This window comes from Charadrius vociferus, unplaced genomic scaffold (assembly GCF_000708025.1).
Source record: "Charadrius vociferus isolate BGI_N301 unplaced genomic scaffold, ASM70802v2 scaffold311, whole genome shotgun sequence".
Lineage (NCBI taxonomy): Eukaryota > Metazoa > Chordata > Aves > Charadriiformes > Charadriidae > Charadrius > Charadrius vociferus.
In genome coordinates this window covers 1810743-1833398 of record NW_009646965.1, presented here as the reverse complement: position 1 = coordinate 1833398, position 22656 = coordinate 1810743, and the positions used below count along the sequence as shown (strand labels likewise).

Genomic DNA, 22656 nt, shown 5'->3' with positions numbered 1-22656 from the left:
CTCCGATACCTACATTAGCAAGTTTTACCATTGTTCTAATGGATCTAAAGCAAACACGTGTACAGTAGATATTGTGCCCAAGTCTGTAACTGTCGTGTTAGTAGATCACCACAGCAATTGTGTTTTTTATAAATTCATTATTGCCTGAGCCACCTCATGAGTTGAAATTGCTAAACCCTAGATTTCCCTGAGGAGTCTAACTGGTTTGGGGGTTTGGTAATGGGATACACAGGTCATTAGTTCAAATCCTGATCAGGTTAGTAGTGTTTGAAAGCTATTAGTGTCTGGTGCTATGACCGTGTGTGAAGTGAGGTGGTGATCTCTCTCTGTTTCCTTATGGACTGGTGTTTGTATTTGCCAGACCTCTCATCCACTAGCCTCCTTGCTCTGTTTTTCAGGCCTAAGAGGGAGTAACTGTTGCATTTTACCTCCTTTCTCTGTAGATTCCCTGTTCCTTGATTTCCTCATCTTACCTCTGCAAAAATGAATTATTATCTAAATAAGTAAGAAGAGCTTTTTTTGTTTGTTTTTTAAAATACTTTTCTCCCTGGTGTGGACTGTGTGTCTCCCTCTCTGTCAATAAAGCACCTGGCATACTGTGGCCATCTTAGCAGCCAAAACCAGGAAGAAATACAGTGAAGAGCAATCACTTTGCCTTCTGCTTAGAGGGCAAGAAGACTGGTTTACTTTCGGGTGGCCTTCTGGGTAGCGACCAAGACCTGAGCAAGTACAAGCTTCTGCCCCAACAATGTCTTTAGATTGGAGTAATAAGGGAAGGCAATGTTTATACATTACTTTACCCTAAAAATCACACTACGTGCCTGCTACGTACTGAGGCAAAAGTGAGAAGGAGGGGCGGGGGAGAAAAATTCCTGGTTTTGTCTCCCAGGACAAGCTATGTTTTCCTGTTGTAAAATAGTGTCTTCAGTACTTTAGATACTTCCTCCAGCATAACCTTTCACACATATCTAAAGTGAATGTTGATTACAAAGATTTACATGCCACAGCCTATGTAAAATACCGTTCTTTGCAGAACTGGTTGTGTGCTCAGTAGGGTTAAATTAATAAGCACAAAGCCCGTCTTATATCACAGTCCCATGGTTTTTGAGCACCAAACAGGGGGCCTAGTAGTTTACACAGCCTTCTGCAAAGGTGGCTTTTTCACACATGCCCAGTGACCTTTTAGGCTTTTGCACAGTCTGTCCACTTCTTTCCAAGTTGCATGAGAGAATAGTCTGCCTGCGTTCTCCAGGAGAAATAACTGTTTTGTTAGTAACCACAACCAACTTACTCAGATTCTACATTTAGCTCATATACTGACAGTGTCAGATTGTTGTCATAGGCTGCTTATCAAAAATGGTTCAGTGGTCTCTTGGATTCCCTCCAGAAAGAGAGAGAATGGTCTCCAAGAAAGCAAAATTGTAAATACAGTTCCTGAGATCCTAGAGTGACAACAGTATATATTTTTATTTAGGCTGGGTACCTGTAGGATTCTCTTGTAGATGACACAGCCGTGACTTTCTCGGAGGAGATAATGTAAAAGGATTTGGAATACAGGATATAAGAGCAGATGGCAAAGATGTAATGGGCCTTAAAGCGGATAAATCTGTGAAAGAGTAGTGGAAATTAAAATAAATCTAATACAATTTAAGTACAATTGTATTTTATGAATATTTTGGATACCAGCTTTGGAGTTTTCTTTAAACTGCTTTATTACTTTTGAGCACAATTGCAGGTATCAGCCTTGTTCTCAAGGCTGTGAATATTTGAAATTCAAAGGAGCTGTGTTTTTTTTAAAGTAGAATCTCAGGGGTTGTGTGGATCAGAAATGAGATGGCTAAATAGTTTACTATTTACTCAGCAGAAATAATCGTTGTAATGTCTGGATGCTGAAAGAATGACTTCATGGTATATGTTAAGTGTGAATGGCAGATAGTCTAAGCCTTTGCTTCAGATTGCATATTTGAATCTTGGAATGCTCAATGCAATTTCTTGTCCTTTAGACGTAGGTAAAGCAACATCTGTATAGTTCACTATGTGTTCATTTTTCCGCTAAGTCTGAACAGCTGAAGCTTGTATGTGTTGGTTCACATTAAGAAAAGAGGAAGAGATGGATATTTTCTGAAGTCTTGGGGTAAAACATCATTCTGTGGTCTCTCTTCATGTTCTGTTTCTCAGCTCCACGGCTTTGCAGGTCGCTGTGGGAGTACCAATATTTAATTGGTGTTTGAGGCAGTTCTTCAGTTCTGGCTTTAGTTATATTGATAAAAATGAATGTTTTTGAAAGAGTAGCATACAGATATGGATAAGGGTTGTAGGTAAGCTGGAAGTTTAGATTCCTTCCAATCCTACAGAAATACTCAGTGCCAGTCTTTGAAACCATCTGGGAAGAATTAACAGGGTTTAAAGTGGCACATTCAAGCCTGGTTTTGGGGCAGTGGTGGGAGGGGAGAAACTTGTCAGGCCCCAGCTGGTCTGTGCCAGGTATCAGATGAGCAACAACTGCTCAACACTATTAGCCCTTCAGCTTCCTTTTCTGGAAGAGAATAAGGTGTATTAACCTGGTGCTGGTTAGGAAAGTATTGGACTTCAGCTGTGGTCTTTGTCAGACTTGTCCTCTGCTATTTATTCCAGTCCATGGGACTGGAAAGAGCCTAACGCGTGCAATGGCTGGTGTGGCAGGATGGCCAGCTTTGTGTTCGCTCTGAGAGAGGGGCCTGGCAGGGCTCAGAGGTGGAACAGAGGTTCCTGCCTGGCAGAGCCTTGAAGAGAGGTACGCCAGGCAGGAGAGAACTTCTTGGTTTACCGAATTGAATATGTTTCAGGTGTGGCACTCTCAGGTGTTATCCTGTCAAAGCAATTGTTGCTGTAACAATTCTCAATACATGATTATGTGAATGTGTGCGCCTAATGTGACTTGCTTCTGGAAGTAATGATTTTTGTTTTGTTTCGGTTTTTGGGTTTTTTTTTGTTTGTTTGGGTTTTGGTTTTTTGTTTTGTTGGTTGTTTTTTTTTTAAGTTTCCTTCCAAGGTGCCTGTGGATGAATTTAGTTCATGTTGTTCTTTGGGGAATTTAACATGAGATGTTCTGTACTATCCAATAGCACAAACAATAGAAGAGAGGTCACAGTGCTTCTGAAAGGCTCAATCTGTGTTATGCACCACCTATTCAAAACAATGCATGCTAGAGAGGGCTTAAAAAATTGATCCAACACCAATGAACCAGATGACGGAAAGTCTTTCTGGCAGTCTGAATGATGTAGGAGAAATCTGGTAATGGTGTTAAAATGGAACAAGACCCTGATAACACCCAGCATAAACACCCAGCTTTTGGGAGAGCAAAAAGTGGTAAGACTCCTGCAAAGTTATGCTACTGAAATGTCTGCATTTGTGATCAGTATCAGAAATATATATCTTGGTATTTCCTTTATAGTGCCCTTGTCTCCAAGAAGTATAAGTGGACGAATAGAGAAAATCCCTGATACTGAAGAATGTGCACAAAACACTTGCCAGTTTTCTTGTTAGCCAGTTCTAAGAGCTGTAAGATCACTTGAGATCTGTTTTTCTTGTACAAGACTGTGATCAATAGTAGAAGTTGTGGCTGAATCCCTGGACCATCAGCTTTGCCTCGCGTCTGGTTTGGAATGTTGTTCTTGCAATCAAATGGCCAAAAAAAGTTCTACTATTTCAAAAAATGTGCTTCGTTATTTCTATGCTTTACAAATTTCTGTACCTACAAATCTCTGTGGATTGAGCACTCAAGTGGAATTTTTCAAGACTAACTTCTAGACCTCCAATTTGGATACTCACTAATCTGTAAAGTAAGCTGTTTCAATGAGTTTCTAGAGGCTGTGATGCGAGGTGGAAGTTTCTTAGAGGACTGATAATGTAAACACCTTAATGTGCTATGAAAGCCACATTTTAAATGCTTGCCTGATAACAGAAAGGGTCTGCAATTTTTTGTTTTTTCTGCTTGCTGAGTCCTTTCTGTCTTGTTCAGTTCCTTCTGTGCTGTAACTATTTGTGTCATTCCTTTTAGGACTCAGAAGGAGGTCTCTATGTGTGCACAAACACGTTTTTGGGATTTGGAAGGGAACACATTGAAAGGCATTACCGGAAAACAGGACAGTGTGTATATTTGCATCTGAAACGACATGTGACAGAGGTGAGACTTGTGGCTTTCCAACTAACTACCCCAGCAATTCTTGGGTCTCTTGTGCTCTTTTAGGTAACACATTTCAGACGTAGACCAAATCTTGAATGACAGAAATGAACGTGTTAAGATTTGGGGCTGGATATCAAATTCAGGTGCTTGGATCCCAACCAATCCTATAGCTTCAGTTCTGAGATGAATCAAAAACTTTAAAGAGTCAGATCTTAAAGGCAGCTTGTTGCCTGACTTCTGCTGATCTTTTTCACTACACACTTCTGCATATCACAATGCATATTGTGTGCATATTATGTGCATACTGTAGGTAACTAAATACTTTTCTGAAACCTTCCTTTGAAGTGTAGAATTAATGGGTTTGTCTCAGATTTGGCTGGAAGCTTCTGAGATTTTTTTTTTTATATGAGGTTTCATCTCAGGGTGACAGGACTTCTTTGCATTCTAAGATTTCTGTATAATTAAATCATGAGCCTTAATCCTGACCCAGCCTAGGATCTAAAGCTTAGCTTAAATTAATGCTGGATTCTAGACCTACACACTGCCCTCATTCAGTCTTACACACACCCCCCACACCCACACACACCCCATGTGTGTATACATACAAACTTCATGTTCACTGTTCCATAATACGATTTAAATAAATATCACTGCATAGCAACAGTAACTTACAACCTGTGCTTCATAACATGTTTGTGTGTGCTTTATCTGGCATCAGGGCTGTTAATGACTTCTGACCTGAGCTATATGGAAGGCACTGGGTCTGCTGATAGCTCACTCTCCCGTAAGCTCTGTCTCTTTTGGCAAGTTAGAGGGCCTAAAATAGCTGCTTGGAGCAGGACAGAATACTTCACGTTTCTCATTCTACAGCAATGTTTCCCCTGGGTGACGAGGGCCCTGAATTATGTAAAGTGCCCTGACCATTTATTTTATTTCCAGTAGATGACTATCCATATTTTGTCAGAATTATAGCGAGGTGGATCGCGTGTCTCCCAGGTTGAGATTGTTAATGATGTCTGTTTAGACTTTAGAATTGTCTTTCCTTGTAAGGTTAATAGCAACATTTTCCTTCACACTGTAACTGAGTTTTTGGAGAGCCTAGTCTAGTTTTAGCAACAGTTCTTCTGAGTGAATTTAACACTCTTGAAAGATGATACCTGGGACTAGAGACAGGTGGGCAGAAACCCTGTCAGCTTGCCTCGTATATAACTTTCTTACAGCATGTGACCTGAGAATTTTCAATATTAAAGTAAACTGGGGTTAAAATAAAAAATTTCTTTCCTTGATAAAGATTAGGCTGAAGAACTCCAAAAGGGAGAAATAAATACACTGAGTGTTGTTTGATGTTGCGTACCTGTTCAATTGAACTAGTTCAGTGGCTACTATTTTTCTTCTTGTGAATCATGATGTAGCAGAGGGGCCTAGCATCTATGTTTGAAGGTGGTGATGCACTGGTGCACTAGGTCATGTGGTAGAAACAGCGTCTGACTATACAGTACAGGTGAAGATTGTGTCATCTAACACAGCTCATAGGTAGGATTCCTCATACATTAGCTGTGGATTTTGTTTACCGTGACTGTTAGCTTCTTACGTGCTATCTGTGTTTTCCTTTGAGCAATGTGAAACATGAAACAGTTTTATGAAGTGTCTGGCACATGCTGCATTGTGGTTTTGTTTTTTTAAGCCAAGCTTTTGATGGTGTGGGATACAGTAAAGCCAAAGGCATTGGATATGCTATCTTAAGATTCTTTTAGTGAGGCTGCTATTCTTGCCTGTGGTTCCCTTGGCATCATCCTTGCAGAATGCACTGCATTGCTGCAGAAATCCCTGTTTGCTTCTGAAGGTGTTTGGAATAAGTATCAGTCATGTATCTTGTCACAATTCAATTAGAAAATAAGGGTCAGATCATCAGCGTAATCAAGAAAATGGATTATTTTTTTTTCTTTTTCCCAGAATTTCGCTGTTCAGAATTTTTAAATCACCCAATTTCCTGTAGCGTATGACTTGTATACAACTGAATACTGTAGTATTCAGCCCCGGGCAGAGCTTTAGCTTGGTGCTATAGGGATACCTCAGCCCTGGTGAAAACACCAGGCAGAGAAGCATGAAATTTCCTACTGTAATGGGTTCCTAGATATTATTCAGTGATGGTGCTCCTATTAAAAAATGTGGCAATGGTGCAGTTAAAGAGAACACAGAATAGGCTACACTCACACCTTGTACAAGAAGCATCACAAATGGAATTTAATGCTACTACTGATGCATTGTGGGACTCCCATTTACTGGGTTTGTCACATCTGTTAGAAGCCAAAATTGTTTTGTGAATGAGAAACATTTTCAGTGATTTCTGACAGGTGGAGAAACAGGGTAAAACACCTGCCAGGTTCTAGGTTTTTCAGGAGTATTGAGCATCTGCAATTGCAGTTCAGATGTATTCGGCAGTTTGCAAAATCAAGCTGAAATATTTAGTGTCAGGCTGGCAGTGATTAAACACTCCATGTGAATTCTTCCTCTTTGAAATATCTAGTCTTAATGACTTTCACAATATCCCACTTGGTGACATCAGAATTCAATTGGAGCTTCCTAGTATTAGAAACAACATTTTTTTAGTTCTGAAGCTATAGTCCTTGGAGCGTGTGCAGTTTATTCATAATGTATTTCTAACTGGCTTATGTTGTATCTTGCTGCTGCTTCTTTAAAATGGATTTAGATTCTTGGCTACTTCCTTTCCACTTGTTAAAATCCAATAGTGTTAAGGAGAAAAATGTTCTGCTTGTTATTTTCACTTCATTGAGGATTTTTTTTTTTTTTTAATGCTGGAGTTGCAACCCTGACTTCCTTTCCCTAGGGCTCGTGTATATGGATAATAGGTTCTGTTCTTAAGTGCAGCCAAGGAGTGTTAGCTGACATCTGCTCTTTCTAAGAATGGAAAACTTTCCTATGATGTATAGGACCTCGCTGATGATTCAAGCAGTCTGCTTTGGCCAAAGCTTTATTTACATCATGAAGGGAACCACCCAAAATATGTGACCCTTTCACTTACCAAGGAGCAGAGGCAAACATGAACTTTCCCTAGGCTGACAGGTTCTTGGCTGGTTTCTCTCCACCTGTTGTATCCCAATATTATTATTAAAAAAAGTTGCTCAACAACCTCACCAGTTACACTAACATTATACACTATATAATGCATCATGTTGGCACTATAGCCACAGAAGCTTATTTGATTTGATTTAATGGAAAAAGCTTAGGAAACAAGTCTGTTGACTTTTACATTTCCTCAGCTACTAGCGTTTTCTCTAGTAGTTTGAGATATTTTGAACTGGGAAAGTAGTGCTTGAAACTTAATGTCACTTGCAAGTCACTGTTCTCTGCTGTGGAGCTTAAATGAAAAGTAAAATAACATACCCCCCTAAACAATTGCTTAGGTGTTGTCAGGTTTCCTCCATACTTTCTAATATTAAAAAAGCACGGTGGTAACTTGGATTGATCTGAATGGAAGCAGGCATAGATCCTGACAGAAAGGGCATTTTTTTTTCTGGATAGAAAAAATTAGCTGAACTAATAGATCACAGCAAAGTGGTCATACTGGAATTAGTTATGAAGGATTGAATCTTTTATGCAGATAATAGCCTTTTCTTTCCTTCCCTAATTCAGCTTTAGTCATTAAGAAACACTGTAGGGGATCTGGTGGTTAGAGGTCTGAGTGATGCTAGATGTCCCTGTCTTGTTGATAGAACAGCAGTCACCCACGGTGACCATGAGACATGCTCTGCTTAATTGCTAACAAAGCAAAGTATCAAGGATTCCAAATGGTGGCTTTCTCACTCCATGAGGGTCATAAGCAATGATGAGTTGAGTCCCATTGTCAGAGGTGAATGAAGAGGATTTACATTCTTGCTCAGCAAGGACTGTGATTTAATAGAAGGACCATGAACAGATAGATGTGTGTCAGAAGTGGTGATGGCATGGGGTTATTACTGTTGTCTCACTTGATGGATTTTTAATTGTTTCTTTCTCTCTTTCCAGAAGGTACCAGGGGCATCTGGTGGAGCTTTACCAAAAAGGAGGAATGCTAAGCTATTTTTAGGTATTGTGAACAGCCACTTTCTGACACAGTCCTTTTCTGACCCTGTCTGCATGTGTACTTGGGTTCTGTTCACCATTGTGTCTGGTTTTGGGGATCCTTGTGGGTTTTCTTTTTCTGTTGGGTTATTTTTTTAACTTTTGGTTCTAGTTTTTAAAGTTGGTGCAGACAAATAAGTAATTCTTAGTAATTTTGGTGTATATTGAGACGTGTGTATGTATACATGAAACATTTTAATCTAAAGTAGGCCCTCAACTATTCTCAAACAGCCTAGGGTTTCATAGGAATCTTTTGACTCATTCTGTCCCTTCCCTCTTTGAGTGATCTCCACAAAGCACCCTTTTTTTAAAATGTTTATACCTGCTGTTTAGATATTGCCCCTCACCATCCCTGGGGGTATTTAAAAGACTTGTAGATGTGGTGCTGAGGGACATGGTTTAGTGCTGGCTTTGGCAGTGTTACATTAATGGTTGGACTTGATGATCTTAAAGGTCCCTTCCAACCTAGGTAATTCTATGTTTCTATATAACGGGGCCTCAGCAACTGGTCATAGGAGGGGTTGTTACCATTTCGAAGTTTTTACACAGGTAAATGTTCATAAGCGATGTAGTCTCTCCTGTAATGAATGCAACAGTACATATATTGTGAGCATCTCTTACCAATTCTTAATCTGTTATGTCCACAGTTATATCTCTTTCCTTCATGGAAAGCAGTTTTCTTGCCATGTTCATTTCATCCAATATCCATTGATTCAGATTACCCAGAAAACCTGAGGGCCTCATATTTATGAATGAGGGGAACATGATGCAAAGTTTATATTCTCTCTCCTGCCACCACTTGTGGTATTTCTCTGATTCATCTATTTATTCTCTATGTATTAATAGCGAACAGTGAATTTTTCTTCTAGTAATGAAGAGGTTAAATATTTTTTTTTACAATTGCCAGCTCTTATGACTAAAAGGAAAGAATAGCCTCTCTTTGGAGTTGCTTTGATCTGTGGAATGTGTCCCTAAGAGGCCTTTGCAGATTGTGATCGATTAAATTGTTGTTGTTAATGTCTGGAGTAAGTTTTGCAAGGAGGGCTTACAGAGAAAAAAAGTCTTAGATGAGTCATGAAGCAATCAAACTTTTCTTGTAGGAAGAGACTTTTAAGTTGCAGATGCTGGTTTAAATGCCATTTACTGTCAGTTTATATTGAAAATAATGTTTGGAACTGGGTGCTTGTAAAATAATTGGCTCAGAAACGAAGCTGGCAGCAATGCAGCAGTGGTTGTACACTGTTAGCAATATGAGTGTAAACAAGAGGTACAAAAGCACAGTCAAGTTTTGTTCTTGCTGATCTACTGCATACATTTTGAGGCTCCTGTCACTGTGGCATGCCGGCACACAGCGTACGTTGCATGGTGCCTCTGGTGTGCCATGTTGGAGTCCTCAAATTCCATCCTTGCACATGAGCATTTTGTTCCCACAGAGCAAATCTGGTGCAGCAGTTCCAAGTGGCCTGGTCCCAGGGAACTCCCGAAGGTGGTGCAGTTTCACTGGGCTGGATTTAGCACGTGGAACTATCACCATTTAATTCAGCACTTCTGGAATCTAATGCACTTTTGAAAATGTGTCTCATCTGGTCTACTGAAGTCCCCTTTGCAGCCCCTGCTGGCTGGGTGTGGTATCAACTCTCTGCTGTGATCCTTGAGATAGTACTTCCAAGCATCCAAATGCTTTGTATCCACTACTTTGGCTCAGCAGATTTTATTCTCTTTTGGCCATGCTTAAAGGAAAGAACAAAGAATTATTCCTGTCCTTGTTCGTAGCTGAGAAAATGAAAGCACAGAGACATCAGGTTATTCGACAATTTTGCATGAGACAGCTGCAGTCATTGTTAGCAAAATTTGGCATCTTATCTCTTAATCCAGCATCTTCCTCATTGGTTTGGAGCTTCTGGACTTCTCATCTTAACAGGTCGTTTTAATTCTGTCTTTCTCATTGTGACCTTGGGCACCTATGGTAGAGACCTGCACCAAACTGGCTGTTACCAGCGTATATATGTAGCCTGCCATTTAGGGCTTACTCTGTCACACAAGAATGGACAGTGATCAATGGGTAACTCTAACATCACTGTGTTTTTAGGTGTCTTTGAATAATTCCCTGAAGGCCCAGAGATTTAAGCTTTGTGTACAAAGTCAATCCAGTTTGAGCATTTGTTACATTGCTTCTTATAATCCCCTTTAATGTAAAGCTATTAAAGATACTAAACCCTTTTCAATCTGCTTAGTATTAGGAAAACATCTTTTGGATGCTCACTGATTACTTTCTAGCACTGCTGCTATCCAGCAAATGCAATAGAAACACAGACTGGTTGGGTCAGTCAACTGGAAGCTTTATCTTTCCTTAAACATTAAAAGATCCATAGCAAAATGCGTGTGCATTAGGTTTTGGGCTTGTTTTGTTTTGTTTTTCTTTTGGAGAGAGAGGGCTGGGGGGCTGTGAGTGTTCTGTGTAATCAGGAAGCATAACAACATTGTGCATTGAAATGTATGAACTGCCTTTAATCTAGATTGTTTAGATGTTGCTGGGCAGTGTGGTTATGGTAACTTCAGCTCAGGCTGTGCAAGCTTTCAAGGTATTTAGGGTGATAGTTAAAGCAGACTGACTGCATCACAATGCATGGAGTATTATTCTCAATGCATTGTTATCTAGGCTAGCAAGCTTGAAGATACTTTTTGCTTGTCAATATGTGTGGCTATTGCACAAAGAAGTTTTAGATCCTGCTGTAAAATGGGAAGAAATTAATTGGTGGGATAAGGTGGTAGCTCCCCATGACTTCACAAGTCTCTCAGATAAGAAACAGCTGCACTGTTGTCTTTGGCATGCAACCTCTTGTTTAAATCAGCCAAAATATGATAAATGTGATACCAGTTTTGGAAAAAACAAAAGACATGATGGAACCAGGAAAAGTATCATCACCAAGTTTAGTTTTCATATTAGCCCATCTGGAAGAAAAAGAATGGATCAAAATTGATATAAAGTCATATAAAGATGACAGAACAGAAGCGAACCATTGTGGATTTTTCAAAGTGAAGTAATGGTTCTGGGTCTGCCAGAATACTCTGGGACTATGTGTAGTAGTCCACTGTGTATTCAGCGACTGGGAATGAGAGCAATTCGATTAACAGGATGTACTATAATCTTCCTTACAAGATCCTGGTCAAAAGGGGTAGCAGAGTAAGAGGGAAGATCCTTCTATTGAAGGGATTGGAGGCCCGGTTCTTACAGTAGAGTTACCACCAGATTCCCCCTGGACCTGTTACTCCCAGGAGTTATCAGCAGAGTCCTTCGTAATGTTCTAATTATGAAGAATTAATGTGATCGTAAACAGTCTGGAAAGAGATTGAAAAATGAGGAAATAGCATTTGCTGGTTGATTTAAAGTTATTGAAGAGTTTAGATCTAAAAATTATTTTTAATGTATTACTAAGTAACTAAACAATAGATGAAGTAAATGTTGAAAAATGCGAAGACAAGAGAAGTGTTTTAATGGTGTGTGCACAGTGACGTGGTCTAAATTAGCTATTACTGTTCAGAAAGGTATTTCTGAGAGAGAGATGTTGTGAATGGTTCTCTGAAAATGTCAGCTCAGTTGTCAGCAGCAGTGAAAGCCTCAAATGGAACATCAGGAGTAGAGCAACATTTTATATTTTGTTCTCTATTATTTTGCTTTATAAATAAGAATTGAACCTCTCTTTTGAACAGAGAAACCACAGCTGCACACAGTATCTCCCCCTGTCTCTCTTTCTCCAAAACCAACCAGACAGACAAACACACACAACACCCCACCCCAGCAAGCCAAAAAAAAAACCCAGACAGCTATCTGGAAGCTAGGAGGTACACGCTGAGGAAGGAATCACCGCATTTTTCCCTTGTTCTGGTACCCTCTTCCTGGGTGTCTGTTGGTCCATGACAGAGCCTGGACTGTAGGCTAAACAGAGCTGGCAGAGCAACTGTCATAAAACTTGTCCGCAGACAGATGTCCTCTTCCAGATCAGTTACCAGAGCAGTATCTGCCAGTGCAGCAAGTTGTGTGAGCTCTGTTTTGAGCAAAGTCAGGACTAACTTAGACCATCAATTAAGTGCTTTGAAGTACTCAAATGAACAGCTCTGTCAGCAGATCTGTGAGGATGGTAATTGGTGGTGAGAAGAGTGTCAGTGAGGAACAGTATCCATGGCACACAGCTGGTCTCAGAGAAGGACTTGTAAAGGAAGAGAAAGCTTTCACTTAGAGAGTCTGGGAGAACGTGTAAACTTGCTGAGCTTTTCCTGGATGGCACCTGCCTGCGGCAGTGAATGCACTTATGGCTACCGTTTCCAAGGGTAAAAACCATTCATAAGAGTGGCCATACGGGATTTGATCACAGCTCCGCTTAGCTCTCCTAGGTCTCATAGCAGCCAGTAGCTGTTTTCAGTAAGGATGTTTTTGTTTGGTAAGCTTCTGAAGAGGACTTTTACCACAAGTGGTTTAAGTTACATTTATGTAAGTAAACATATAGACTATATATCTATGAATGGAAAGTTGTGATTTAGGAGGATTTGAGTGTTTCCTGACAATATTTCTAAATTTTAGCCCATTACAGTTGTGCATACTCCCTAACAGTAGCAGTGGAAATGATTAGACCCTGAGTGAACCTGTTGCTTTCTGGCTTTGCCATCTGAGCTTGAGTATAGAATGGTGAGCAGATGCCTTACACTAACAGAGTCTTAATAGTTTGCTGGTTTTGGTAGAACTGTGGAAATTGGGCTAGATTAAAAAAGGCTAATGCTGCTAGTAAAATAGTTAAGAATTTGAATTTTGGTGGTTTAGCTTTGCCTGCTTAACACGTGACTGTGCCAGAAGTCCAAGAGGTGAGGTCTGTATCTAGCAGTAAGAACAGCATACTAATGCTTTGGAAATGTAGCAAGCAATTTGAATGTTATTTTACAAGTAGTGAAAGATCCAAATGATCCCAGTAGAAAATTTACTTTTCATTTTGCCACAAAGGAGAATGTTATGACACTAAAGTGAATCTTTGATATTTTTTTTTTAATTTCTTCTTTTTTTATAGTTCATGTGATGAGTTTGGTGTTTTAGATATGTCTGAAGACAAATTAAATGAATAGCTTATAGTTTGCAAAGTACTGCTGCTGGAATTCACTATTATTTAGAGACTTCAGGAAGAAATTATTTGATTTAAAGACTCAGTCTTCCACTTCCCAGTGAATACAAATTTGTCCATTGCTTTCAGTGAGAGCCGGATCAAACCCAAATTCCTAAGACTTCTTTCTAGGGTTTCAAAAGTAGTTGTAGGCTCACTAGTCAATATCCTCATTCAATTTTCATGTTTGTATTCCCTTTCATATGCACACAGACACATCCATATGCACAGGAAATCCTGTTTGGAGGTCCTGCTTGGAGTCTTCTTCTGCCACTATTGTTAGTGCAGTCAGTTGGTAACTTGTCTAAATCTGATCTGGGCACATCTACTCCTTTCTTCCCCTCCAGTGGGTTCGTTTACAGTACTCTATCTTCCACTTCCAGCTGCTGTTTTCAGTCAGTTCAGCAGCAATACATTTCTCATCGTCACTAAAGTGATGCCTGTGAGCTGGAGTAAATTTACTCTACTGACTGCTTGCCCAAAATAACAACATCAGTCGAGCCTCCCTTTTAATGCGTCTGTTATTTTGCTTTGCCTGTCATCCTGGCCTCCCAGCACAACACTTATGACCTACAGACACTTTGTTTTAGTGACCACAGTGTTTAATTGGGGCTCTGAGGAGGCACCGTAAAGCTGTTAGTCCACCAGAAGGGGAAAAATGTCATGGGGATGTTCACCATCAAGCTGCCAGGTCTTTAAAAAGATTACAAATTGGTTGGTTGTCTTGTGGCTTAGTCTTAGAACTGAGTAAACCCTTTTTTGCCCAGAGATTGTTCTACTTGCAGTACATCTTGGAAGAACATCCTTGTCCAAGAAACAGCTTTGTATGAAGTACAGTGCTTGAAAGTTCATATTTTTCAGTGCCTTTAGTGTTACTTTAATTTTTAATCTAATATGCTTCATTTGCAAGTAGATTTACCCCTGTTCCTCTTTTCTGTATCTACTCTGCTCATGATGCCCAGTGGCTATGGGGTCAGCCTCTGACCTCATTTAGTGTGGGCTTCATTGCCTTCTAAAGTAGTAGTTTGGGTTTTGTACCTAAATTCATGCTTTCTTAGCCATGTTGGCCCTTGCACAGGCACAGAAAATATGATGCAGGTAGAACTTCTTACTGAACGTAGCAGTTCTAGCTCTCAGCACACACAAGCCAAAATTTAAAAACACAAGTAGTGATTTGGGGGTTTTCAACTGGATATTGTTAAGGGACCTGTCTGACAGTCAACAAAAGGACTTAGTTTATATGGTCATCTGCTGTATCAAGGGATTTCAGTCAGTGACCTTAGAAGTCCTTTCCACTCATCTACTGGATCTGAACCCTGAGAAACTGTCTTCAGAGTGATAATTGCCAAAAAGCACTGGTGGCCCTTTTAATTCCTGTTTAAAGGGAGTAGGTATGTGGAATGGAAGTGCACCAGCTTTAATAGTAACTTTCAAAAGTGGAATTGTCAGTTAAATCCTCATGTTTTTTTTCCTGGAACTGTTATGAAGCTGTGTGTATCTTTCTTTAAAATAAGCAGTGTGATGCTGCCATATCGTCGTGTCAGGCATCCAGAATGCCATTCTGACAAGACATTGTTTTCTGCTTTTGTGGTAACATGAATGGTATGAAGACCGAGAAGGTAAAAAGGAACTTTCCTTCCCTACCCATTGCACACAAAAGGCTGATGCTCCTAAGTGTGTGAAGTCCTTAGACGGCAGCAGATGATTACTAATAGGATACTCAGTCTTTCATCCCTGGATCACTAGTTCAAATGCAGGTCAGGTCAGTAGCAGTAAAGTCGCTACTGTCCGGCTTGTGAGATGAGCTGAAATGTGTGTCTGAATTTTGAACCCAGGCAACCGTATCATTGCTGTTTCTATATAGCAGATTGTAAATACTGTAAACTTAATGTCGATATCGTAAGGAAATGAAAATCCCGGCAGGTCTAACACACGTCTACAGATAACAGTGGCTTATGTGAGCTGTCCTCAGGTTCCCTCTGGTGGCTGCGCGAAGTGTGTGACTGCAGGCCCTGGAAGAGGCATTTGCTGCCTTTAAACCTGTCTGAACATACACTGAGGAACCTGTCATATTTAGGAGATGGTCAGTTTTGCTATGCTGCCCACTAGCAAATTTCTGGGTGTCAAGTGAAAATTCTCTGCAATGCATTGCAATGTGTGTCATCAGCTTGGAGATAATCAGTTTCTTTGCTTCATAGAGCAAAAGAGCTTACTGTTGCAGACTGCATCTGTTAAAATTCACTACTTTATCAAAACATGGGGTTGTAACACAAGCTGGGAAAGAAACCCAGAGTAAAGTGAGGTCACTGATTATCTCTATTATGCTATGGTAAGGGAAGGGATTATTTTTAAAATAGTGTGATTTGGGGAGTTATTGATGAATTAGTATTTTCTTCATAAATGTCATGCGTTCAGTATAAGAAAAGAGCTCTTGCTTTTGTGTCTATATTCAGCTGATGAGAAGGGGCTTTTGTTGGTTGCTGCTGAGAAAGAGGTTGTGCTGCTGGAAGTCACTGACAGTGGGTGTTGTCACCCCTCTGGACTGGCTGGTGCAGCAGGTGAGCCAGGAGTAGAATGGAAACTGGATTATCTCAAGAGGTTGTCTTTCCAGGTCAAGTTAAAATATCTTTTGATACTTGTTTTATCACTTAGGATGTTCAAGCTGTTACTGCCTGGTGGGTAAATAGAGAGCTTAGTTTTTTGAATCTGGCCTCTGTCATCCTCACCTCTGTCCCAAATATACATTTGAGATTTCAGGCATTCCCAGGGTGCAGTGGTTTCTGCCCATACTCGTTTAGTATTGAGTGACTCATTAAGCGTATGTATTTAGTTACTGCTAATGCATCTTCTTTCTTGGTTGAACCTTATTCTATCAGTGACTGTCTGGTACAACAGAATACAATAGATCAGCATCTTCAGATGAGAGCAGGATCCAGAAGAACCTGTCCTTGCCCAGGCTATTCTTGCAATTGAATCTTGTGAAATGTCTGACACAACAAGCACATGCTTGGTCTTAACTTTTTCAGTTGTCCTGGAAAGAACCAAGCAAGATTTTCACTCGGTCTTGCCACTATGGGATAATTATGGTTTTGATGAAGCTAGAGTTAAAAACACTAGCCATTTAGTTACTTGTATACCTTCCTGTCTTCTCTCTGGGTCCACTTATTTCTGGAAAAGCATTTTAGCTGATGTTGCTTGATCAAGGCTCATAATTACGCAGAAAAGTCGTCCTTACACTGGAATAAGAGCGTACACAAACACTATGGAAGGCTTGATCTTCAAAGGAAAGCTTTTTTAGTTAGTAAGTGTTTTTCAAACAGAGAGTTACACTGGTTACAGAGTGGAGTTGGCAAGAAAGGGATAATGCTGGTATAACTGTACTTGCTATAGCTATTGCAGACTATGGATGAGATGTGGGAATACTTCCAGCCATGGACATCTTCATGGAGGGGAAGGCCACAGGTTCAAGATGGATAGGAGTCATAGCATGTTTCAGCCCGGTCTGTGATGTGGAAAATAAGCGGGCTGAAACAGAGGTGCATTATTCCTGCTCTGCAATTTGGGTGTGGGTCTCCATATTGTGTAGCATTTCAAGATCCTGGGTAAAAGCCACAGCAGTATCACATCCTGATTTTGCCCCAAATGAACAGAATTTTGTTAGGTGCTTCCCAGAATGTGATGTCTGCAACAGTGCACTGCTTGGAGAGAAGGGCCAAATCATTTGTGACTAAGGACGAGATTAAGATGGAAATTTTGGTCCTCATAACATCCTCTTGCAGATTTCAGTTGAGATCAGGATTACACAAACATTTCTAGCCAGAAGAAACTACTGATAGTGTCAATTTGCAGGCTGATACCAGGCAAGCAATGCTTCAGAATGGTACCCGTGTCGTAATTTAGGAACCCTGGTCTTGGGACAATCTCCTAACATTCCCCATCTTGTTTTCCAGATCTAGAGACAAACAGTGATCTCAACAGTGATGACTTTGAATATGAAGATGAAGCAAAACTCGTTATATTTCCTGATCACTATGAAATCTCATTACCCAATATAGAAGAGTTACCAGCACTGGTCAGTGAGTGTGTGCACGTAGTGATAGAAATTGTCTCCTGCTTCAGTTTTTATCAAGATAGTGCTTTGTTTTCTTACATGTGGTGCTTGTTTTCAAAAAAATATCTTTCTTAACCAGCTATAAGAGAGTATCGGTCGTTTTTAGAAGTCTGCTTTGTCTTTGTTCCTTGGATTTCCTTTTACTTCCTGTATTCCTTCCCATATTATGATGCCAGCTTGTCCCAGGGAAGCTCGCATAGTACACATTGTGCTTACTTCGCTGCTAAAATAATAACAACTGCAGTCTAAAAGATTACATGCATATTTAAGTATATAAATAGTCTTATTGATATCCAGTTCTGTATATGGTTAGCAATGGGCTGAATGCCAAGTTCTGTCCAGTTACTCAATCGTGTTAGGTTTTGATTGATGTACATTTGTCTTCCAGGTGACGATAGCTTGTGACGCACTCCTCAGTGCAAAATCACCCTACAGGAAGCAGGACCCTGACTCCTGGGAAGAAGAGCTACAGGCATCTAAACATGCCAAAACGCTTGTACAGTTAGACAATGGTGTTAGAATTCCCCCCAGGTGAGGTTAATAAGGTTTGTTCATTGTAGGTTCTCTAATACAGTCCAGAGTAACAGAACTAAAGCCAGCAACTCAGCCAACAGTTCTCTTGCATGACTCCAGGCTGGGTGTGTATGTTTGACGTATCATAATTGGCACTACAGGACTGGTTCCTGCCTGACTTATTTCTGTCCTTTCTTCCTGTTCTCTCCTCAGTGGTTGGAAATGCTCAAAATGTGACCTGCGGGAGAATCTGTGGCTAAACCTGACAGATGGTTCCGTGCTGTGTGGGAAGTGGTTCTTTGATGGCAGTGGGGGGAATGGGCATGCAATGGAGCACTACAAGGAGACGGGTTATCCCCTGGCAGTGAAGTTGGGAACTATCACTCCTGATGGAGCAGGTCAGCCACCTGGCAGGTTCTGAGATGGGGTATCTTTTGTGCATGAGGCTAACAATGTATATCTATTACCAAATGGGTTTGTGCTTCTAGTGCAAATGTTTGAGAAAATGATACGGAAAGAAAACCCTGTGAGTCTGTGAATCTTGATTGGGGCTGGGGGGAATGACACACACTTCATTTGGAGAAAGCCCATACCTCTTTTATCTGCTCCTCTTCTTCTGTTTTGTATTTGGTGTAAACTCTTTTTTTGAGTTTGTATAACAGTAGATTTATAATAGAAGAATGGTATTATTTTGAAACAGCAGAATCCGAAGTGGTATTTTTCAGTTCTGCTATATTTGCTAGCGCAAATGGTTCAGTCTTATGTAACATAGAAACAATAACAGGGTAATGATTTTTAAGGTCACAAAAGTCTGTTCTTATCAGCGTGTAAGGTTTTTTTATCATACTGGAAACTGTGCTATTTTTCCTTATTGTTTTGGTAACATTTTAGTCAGTCTAATGAATGCTCACCTTCATGGGGCTGCTGTGATGCTCATTTGTAAAATGCCTGATGATCTTCAGAGGGAGAACAAGCTGTAGGTATATCCTCATTTGCATATTCTCCGAGTGTGACATTCTGCAGTTTTGTTGTAGAGAGGATTATGGTCTGTGAGGATTAGATGGAGTAAAAATATGAGAAGCTGAAAAAGTCATTAGTAAAGAGATCCTTTGCTGCAGCTGTACAGAGAAATAAAAAACAAGAGCACACAGCATGATTGTATTTTGGTTTTAGTGCTTATGACCGTATGGATGAAAAAATAACTGTTTAGAGCAGCTCCTTTTTTTAACACACATCAAGTTGAGAGTTTTTCATCTTTAAGTCCTATTCAGTGTCAGGGAAAGGAGACTGTAGTCAGATTCAGCCAGCTGTGCCACAGAAACACTGAGCAAAATTCATTCTTCTCTCTCCCAGATGAAATATTATTTCCTTACATGAGCCTGGTCTTGGATGATTTCTATCTAAATTTCTCAGTTATTGAAAGTGTTTGGGGTTTGCCCAGCTATCAATTTCAAATGTATATACAAAATAAACAGAATATTCTTTAGTGGGATTTTTTCAATATTTGTTTTTCTCTTCTTTCTCATCTTTAGCAGCAGTTATTGTTTCCTTATGGCTGCTGTCCTTCTGCCTCCCACTGATCAGCTGCTTCCTCTCTTACATGGCCTTTGGGATAACAAAGGGCAGGCAGTCATCCTTCCCTCTGAATGAGGGACACCAGCTGTTCCTCACAGACCTTTGTTCTTCTGGATGACGTTTACTTGCTTTCCATATAGAAAAGACTTCCTTCCCCCAACCCTCCTTGTTTCCTTTTCAGTAATTATTCTCTCTCTGATCTATATTGCAGTGGTAATCATAACCTTTCGATAGGGCTAGATGACAAATGAGCTTCAGGAAAGAGGCTCTGTGGCTGATTGTGACGTGAAGTCTGTCTGGTTTCTGCTTCCCTGGGCTGGAGGTGAAGAGGTGATGGCAGAGGAGTAATAAGCGTTAGTCCCTCTGGTGACATAACTGACTCCTTTTTCACACCAGTAAGGAGGAGAAAGATGTGGTGCCAGTATTCCACTTATACTTACCTTACGTGTACCCAGAGGGAGCAGAGAGAGCTCCTTGTCTTTCCTTGAGAAATCTGTGTTATATATGTTACGAAAGATTTCTGGGGCATTAGCCCCATTTCGTAGCGTTCTGTCATCAAACAGATCTAGGGTCAAGGCAGAAGTTGAACCAAACTTCTGTATTCCACTCTTGGACAGGATGCATGAGAGAGTCAGAAAAGTTGCTTGCTTCAATAGGTTGAGTACTACTCAGCAGACTGCTACCTGCTGCCTCTCTTGACAACACCATTAGATTTAATTTAAAGTCATTGTGAGGTTACGTGTTTGAAACTGGTTTGAGGAATGGAATGGGGGTTTGGCAGTGGGAAACCCTATCTGACAGGTACTTGAATGAGTTGCTTAGTGGATGCCAGTCTCCACAATTTTCAGATGCTTCTTTGGGGGATCCGGAGCAACATGTTTCTTCAGGGACAGTGTTGCCATTGCCTGTTATCCTTTAAGTAGGAAGGAGTGATGTGTACACAACCAGAACAGGTGTGAATCTTCAGCTGTGGAAGAAAAGGAAGTACAGGAAGCATTGTAATTTTTCTTTTTTTATCATAATATGAATAATAATGATTACTCTTTAATAATATTCTGTGTTGTCTGTTTCAGATTTTTCTTGGGGTTTTTTTGTTGTTTTTTCCCCCCTTATATTCCTCCCTTTTCCCCTTTCTCACTCTAATGATACCATCTTTTGTGTGTTACATTTGCTGACTTGTTTACATTCCGTATCTACCAGAGTCCTTATGACAGCACTACAGACCTGTGTTTGGGGGCTCTCATCTTCTTTCTTTGATTTGCTGCTCTTTGATATTTTTGAAATAAGTGATTTCTGTCTCTCTCCCATGAATTTAAGTTGGCTACATAGCAGAAAGTACTAAGGTATATGACACGAGCTGGGCTTGAGCAAAGGATTAATGTGTCTTGTGTTCCCTTTCTACTGCTGTGGGACAGTAGTCCCAGTTGCCAGAGCTGACGAAAAACAAAATCAAAGCTTCCACATTGAAAGTAGTCACCCAAGATCAGTTGATGTGTAATCTCACTCCATTAGGTGTTTGAACTTTACAGGATCTTTTGGCTGTGCTGTGACCTCACCAGAAGACTATGGGAATGTTGTGATCTTGTGTGTGTGGATGAACAGTCGTGTCTTCTGGGCATGCTTGCTACCACACAGTGGAATTCCAGCAGATGGGCAGCTACAGCCACACGCATGCCAGAGGGGTCATCAGGACCAATGTTAATAGAGGGTCTGATGGCTAATCAGCAGCTGGCAGCATGACTCAAAAGCACAATTCCCTGGTTTGAGGGAGTTAATGTTTTTCACAGGGCTGGTAGATTTTAAAAGTTGCATTAGATCTTTGAGTTCTTGGCTAACCTTCAGCCTATCATTTCAGTGTGGGTTTGGTACTAGCAGACTTCAAGGAAGCTGTCTTTTTGTTAGTCTTACGTAGGGGATGGGCTACGTCAGAGACAGGGTCTGTAGTTGCCAGGAGAGGGCAAAGTAAGGACCTTTCAGAAGTGGTATTTGAGCTGAGAACAGACTTTATCTGGGTTCCTGGTCTCTTCTCCTGAGTGTTTCATCTTTGCCGTGGCTAAGGGGTCTGCCTGTATCTAGTAGCTCCACAAAAATTCAGAATCTCTTGTTGCCATGTTCAAAATGCGGACTGGCCATGTATCTGAGAATGCTGCATGCCCCACTCTGTTTTTCCTACAAATTTCTTGTTTGGGGGGGGAAATACTATGATGACTATAAATATTGTTAGGTTTAATGCTGTGAGGGCTTGTAATTTCTTTTGAGGAGGGTAATTGAGGTGATTGTGTTGAGAACATTTAAAATATTTACTGAGCTGTACGGATGTCTGTGCATTTTTCTGCTGGTCAGAACTAAACTTTGAGAGTGTGAATAAGGCATCTTGTATAGGCAGTCCTGTACTGAGAACGCAATGTTGGTAAACAAGGGATAATATTTGATACTACAGCTCATCTGCTTCTCTCTGCTTTTGTAGATGTCTATTCCTTTGATGAAGAGGAGCCGGTTTTAGATCCGCATATAGCAAAACATTTGGCACACTTTGGAATTGATATGCTGCAGATGCAAGTGGTAGGAAATCTGTTTTTTATTTAGTTTGTTGTTTACTTGTTGTTTGTTTAGTTGGGGATGGGAGAGAAATGGGAGAAGAATGATACTTGTAGCTTATATTTGTGTGATTCCTTCAGACTGTTATGATAGTATTTAGTTTTGTAAAGTTCAGCCAGACAGTTGGTGTTTTATTTTCTGAGGTCTGAGATAAGTGAACTATTACTATCAAATCTGACAATTGCCTTCCGAAAGACTTCCTTTGTAGTCTTTAGCTTACGTTTCACTTCTCATGTGTTATATACCATTTTCCTTCAAGTTGAAAAGTGTCATTCAATTAGAGGAGAATATCTAGAATATTTAATTACAGTGAGTGAAGGAAATCCTTTTGCATGTGTAAACAGATACAAATCTTAAGCAAAAATAAGCTAAGCAATGGATAAGTAAAAAGGTGGTTGAAAAGTTCTTTATGCAAAGTTATAAAA

At 40.3% G+C, this 22656-nt stretch overlaps 1 protein-coding gene across 1 annotated transcript in view; it reads left to right on the top strand.

Annotated features, from left to right (window-relative positions):
* The first annotated feature begins 3276 nt into the window (after positions 1–3276).
* Positions 3277–22656, top strand: part of USP13 (ubiquitin specific peptidase 13 (isopeptidase T-3)) — a 39859-nt gene continuing 20479 nt past the window's right edge. Inside the window, exons 1-7 of the mRNA XM_009895328.1 lie at positions 3277–3348; positions 4040–4165; positions 8192–8252; positions 17385–17506; positions 17934–18076; positions 18272–18456; positions 22101–22195. Of these exons, the coding sequence (XP_009893630.1) occupies positions 3277–3348; positions 4040–4165; positions 8192–8252; positions 17385–17506; positions 17934–18076; positions 18272–18456; positions 22101–22195 (804 nt within the window). The remainder of the gene's footprint in view (positions 3349–4039; positions 4166–8191; positions 8253–17384; positions 17507–17933; positions 18077–18271; positions 18457–22100; positions 22196–22656) is intronic.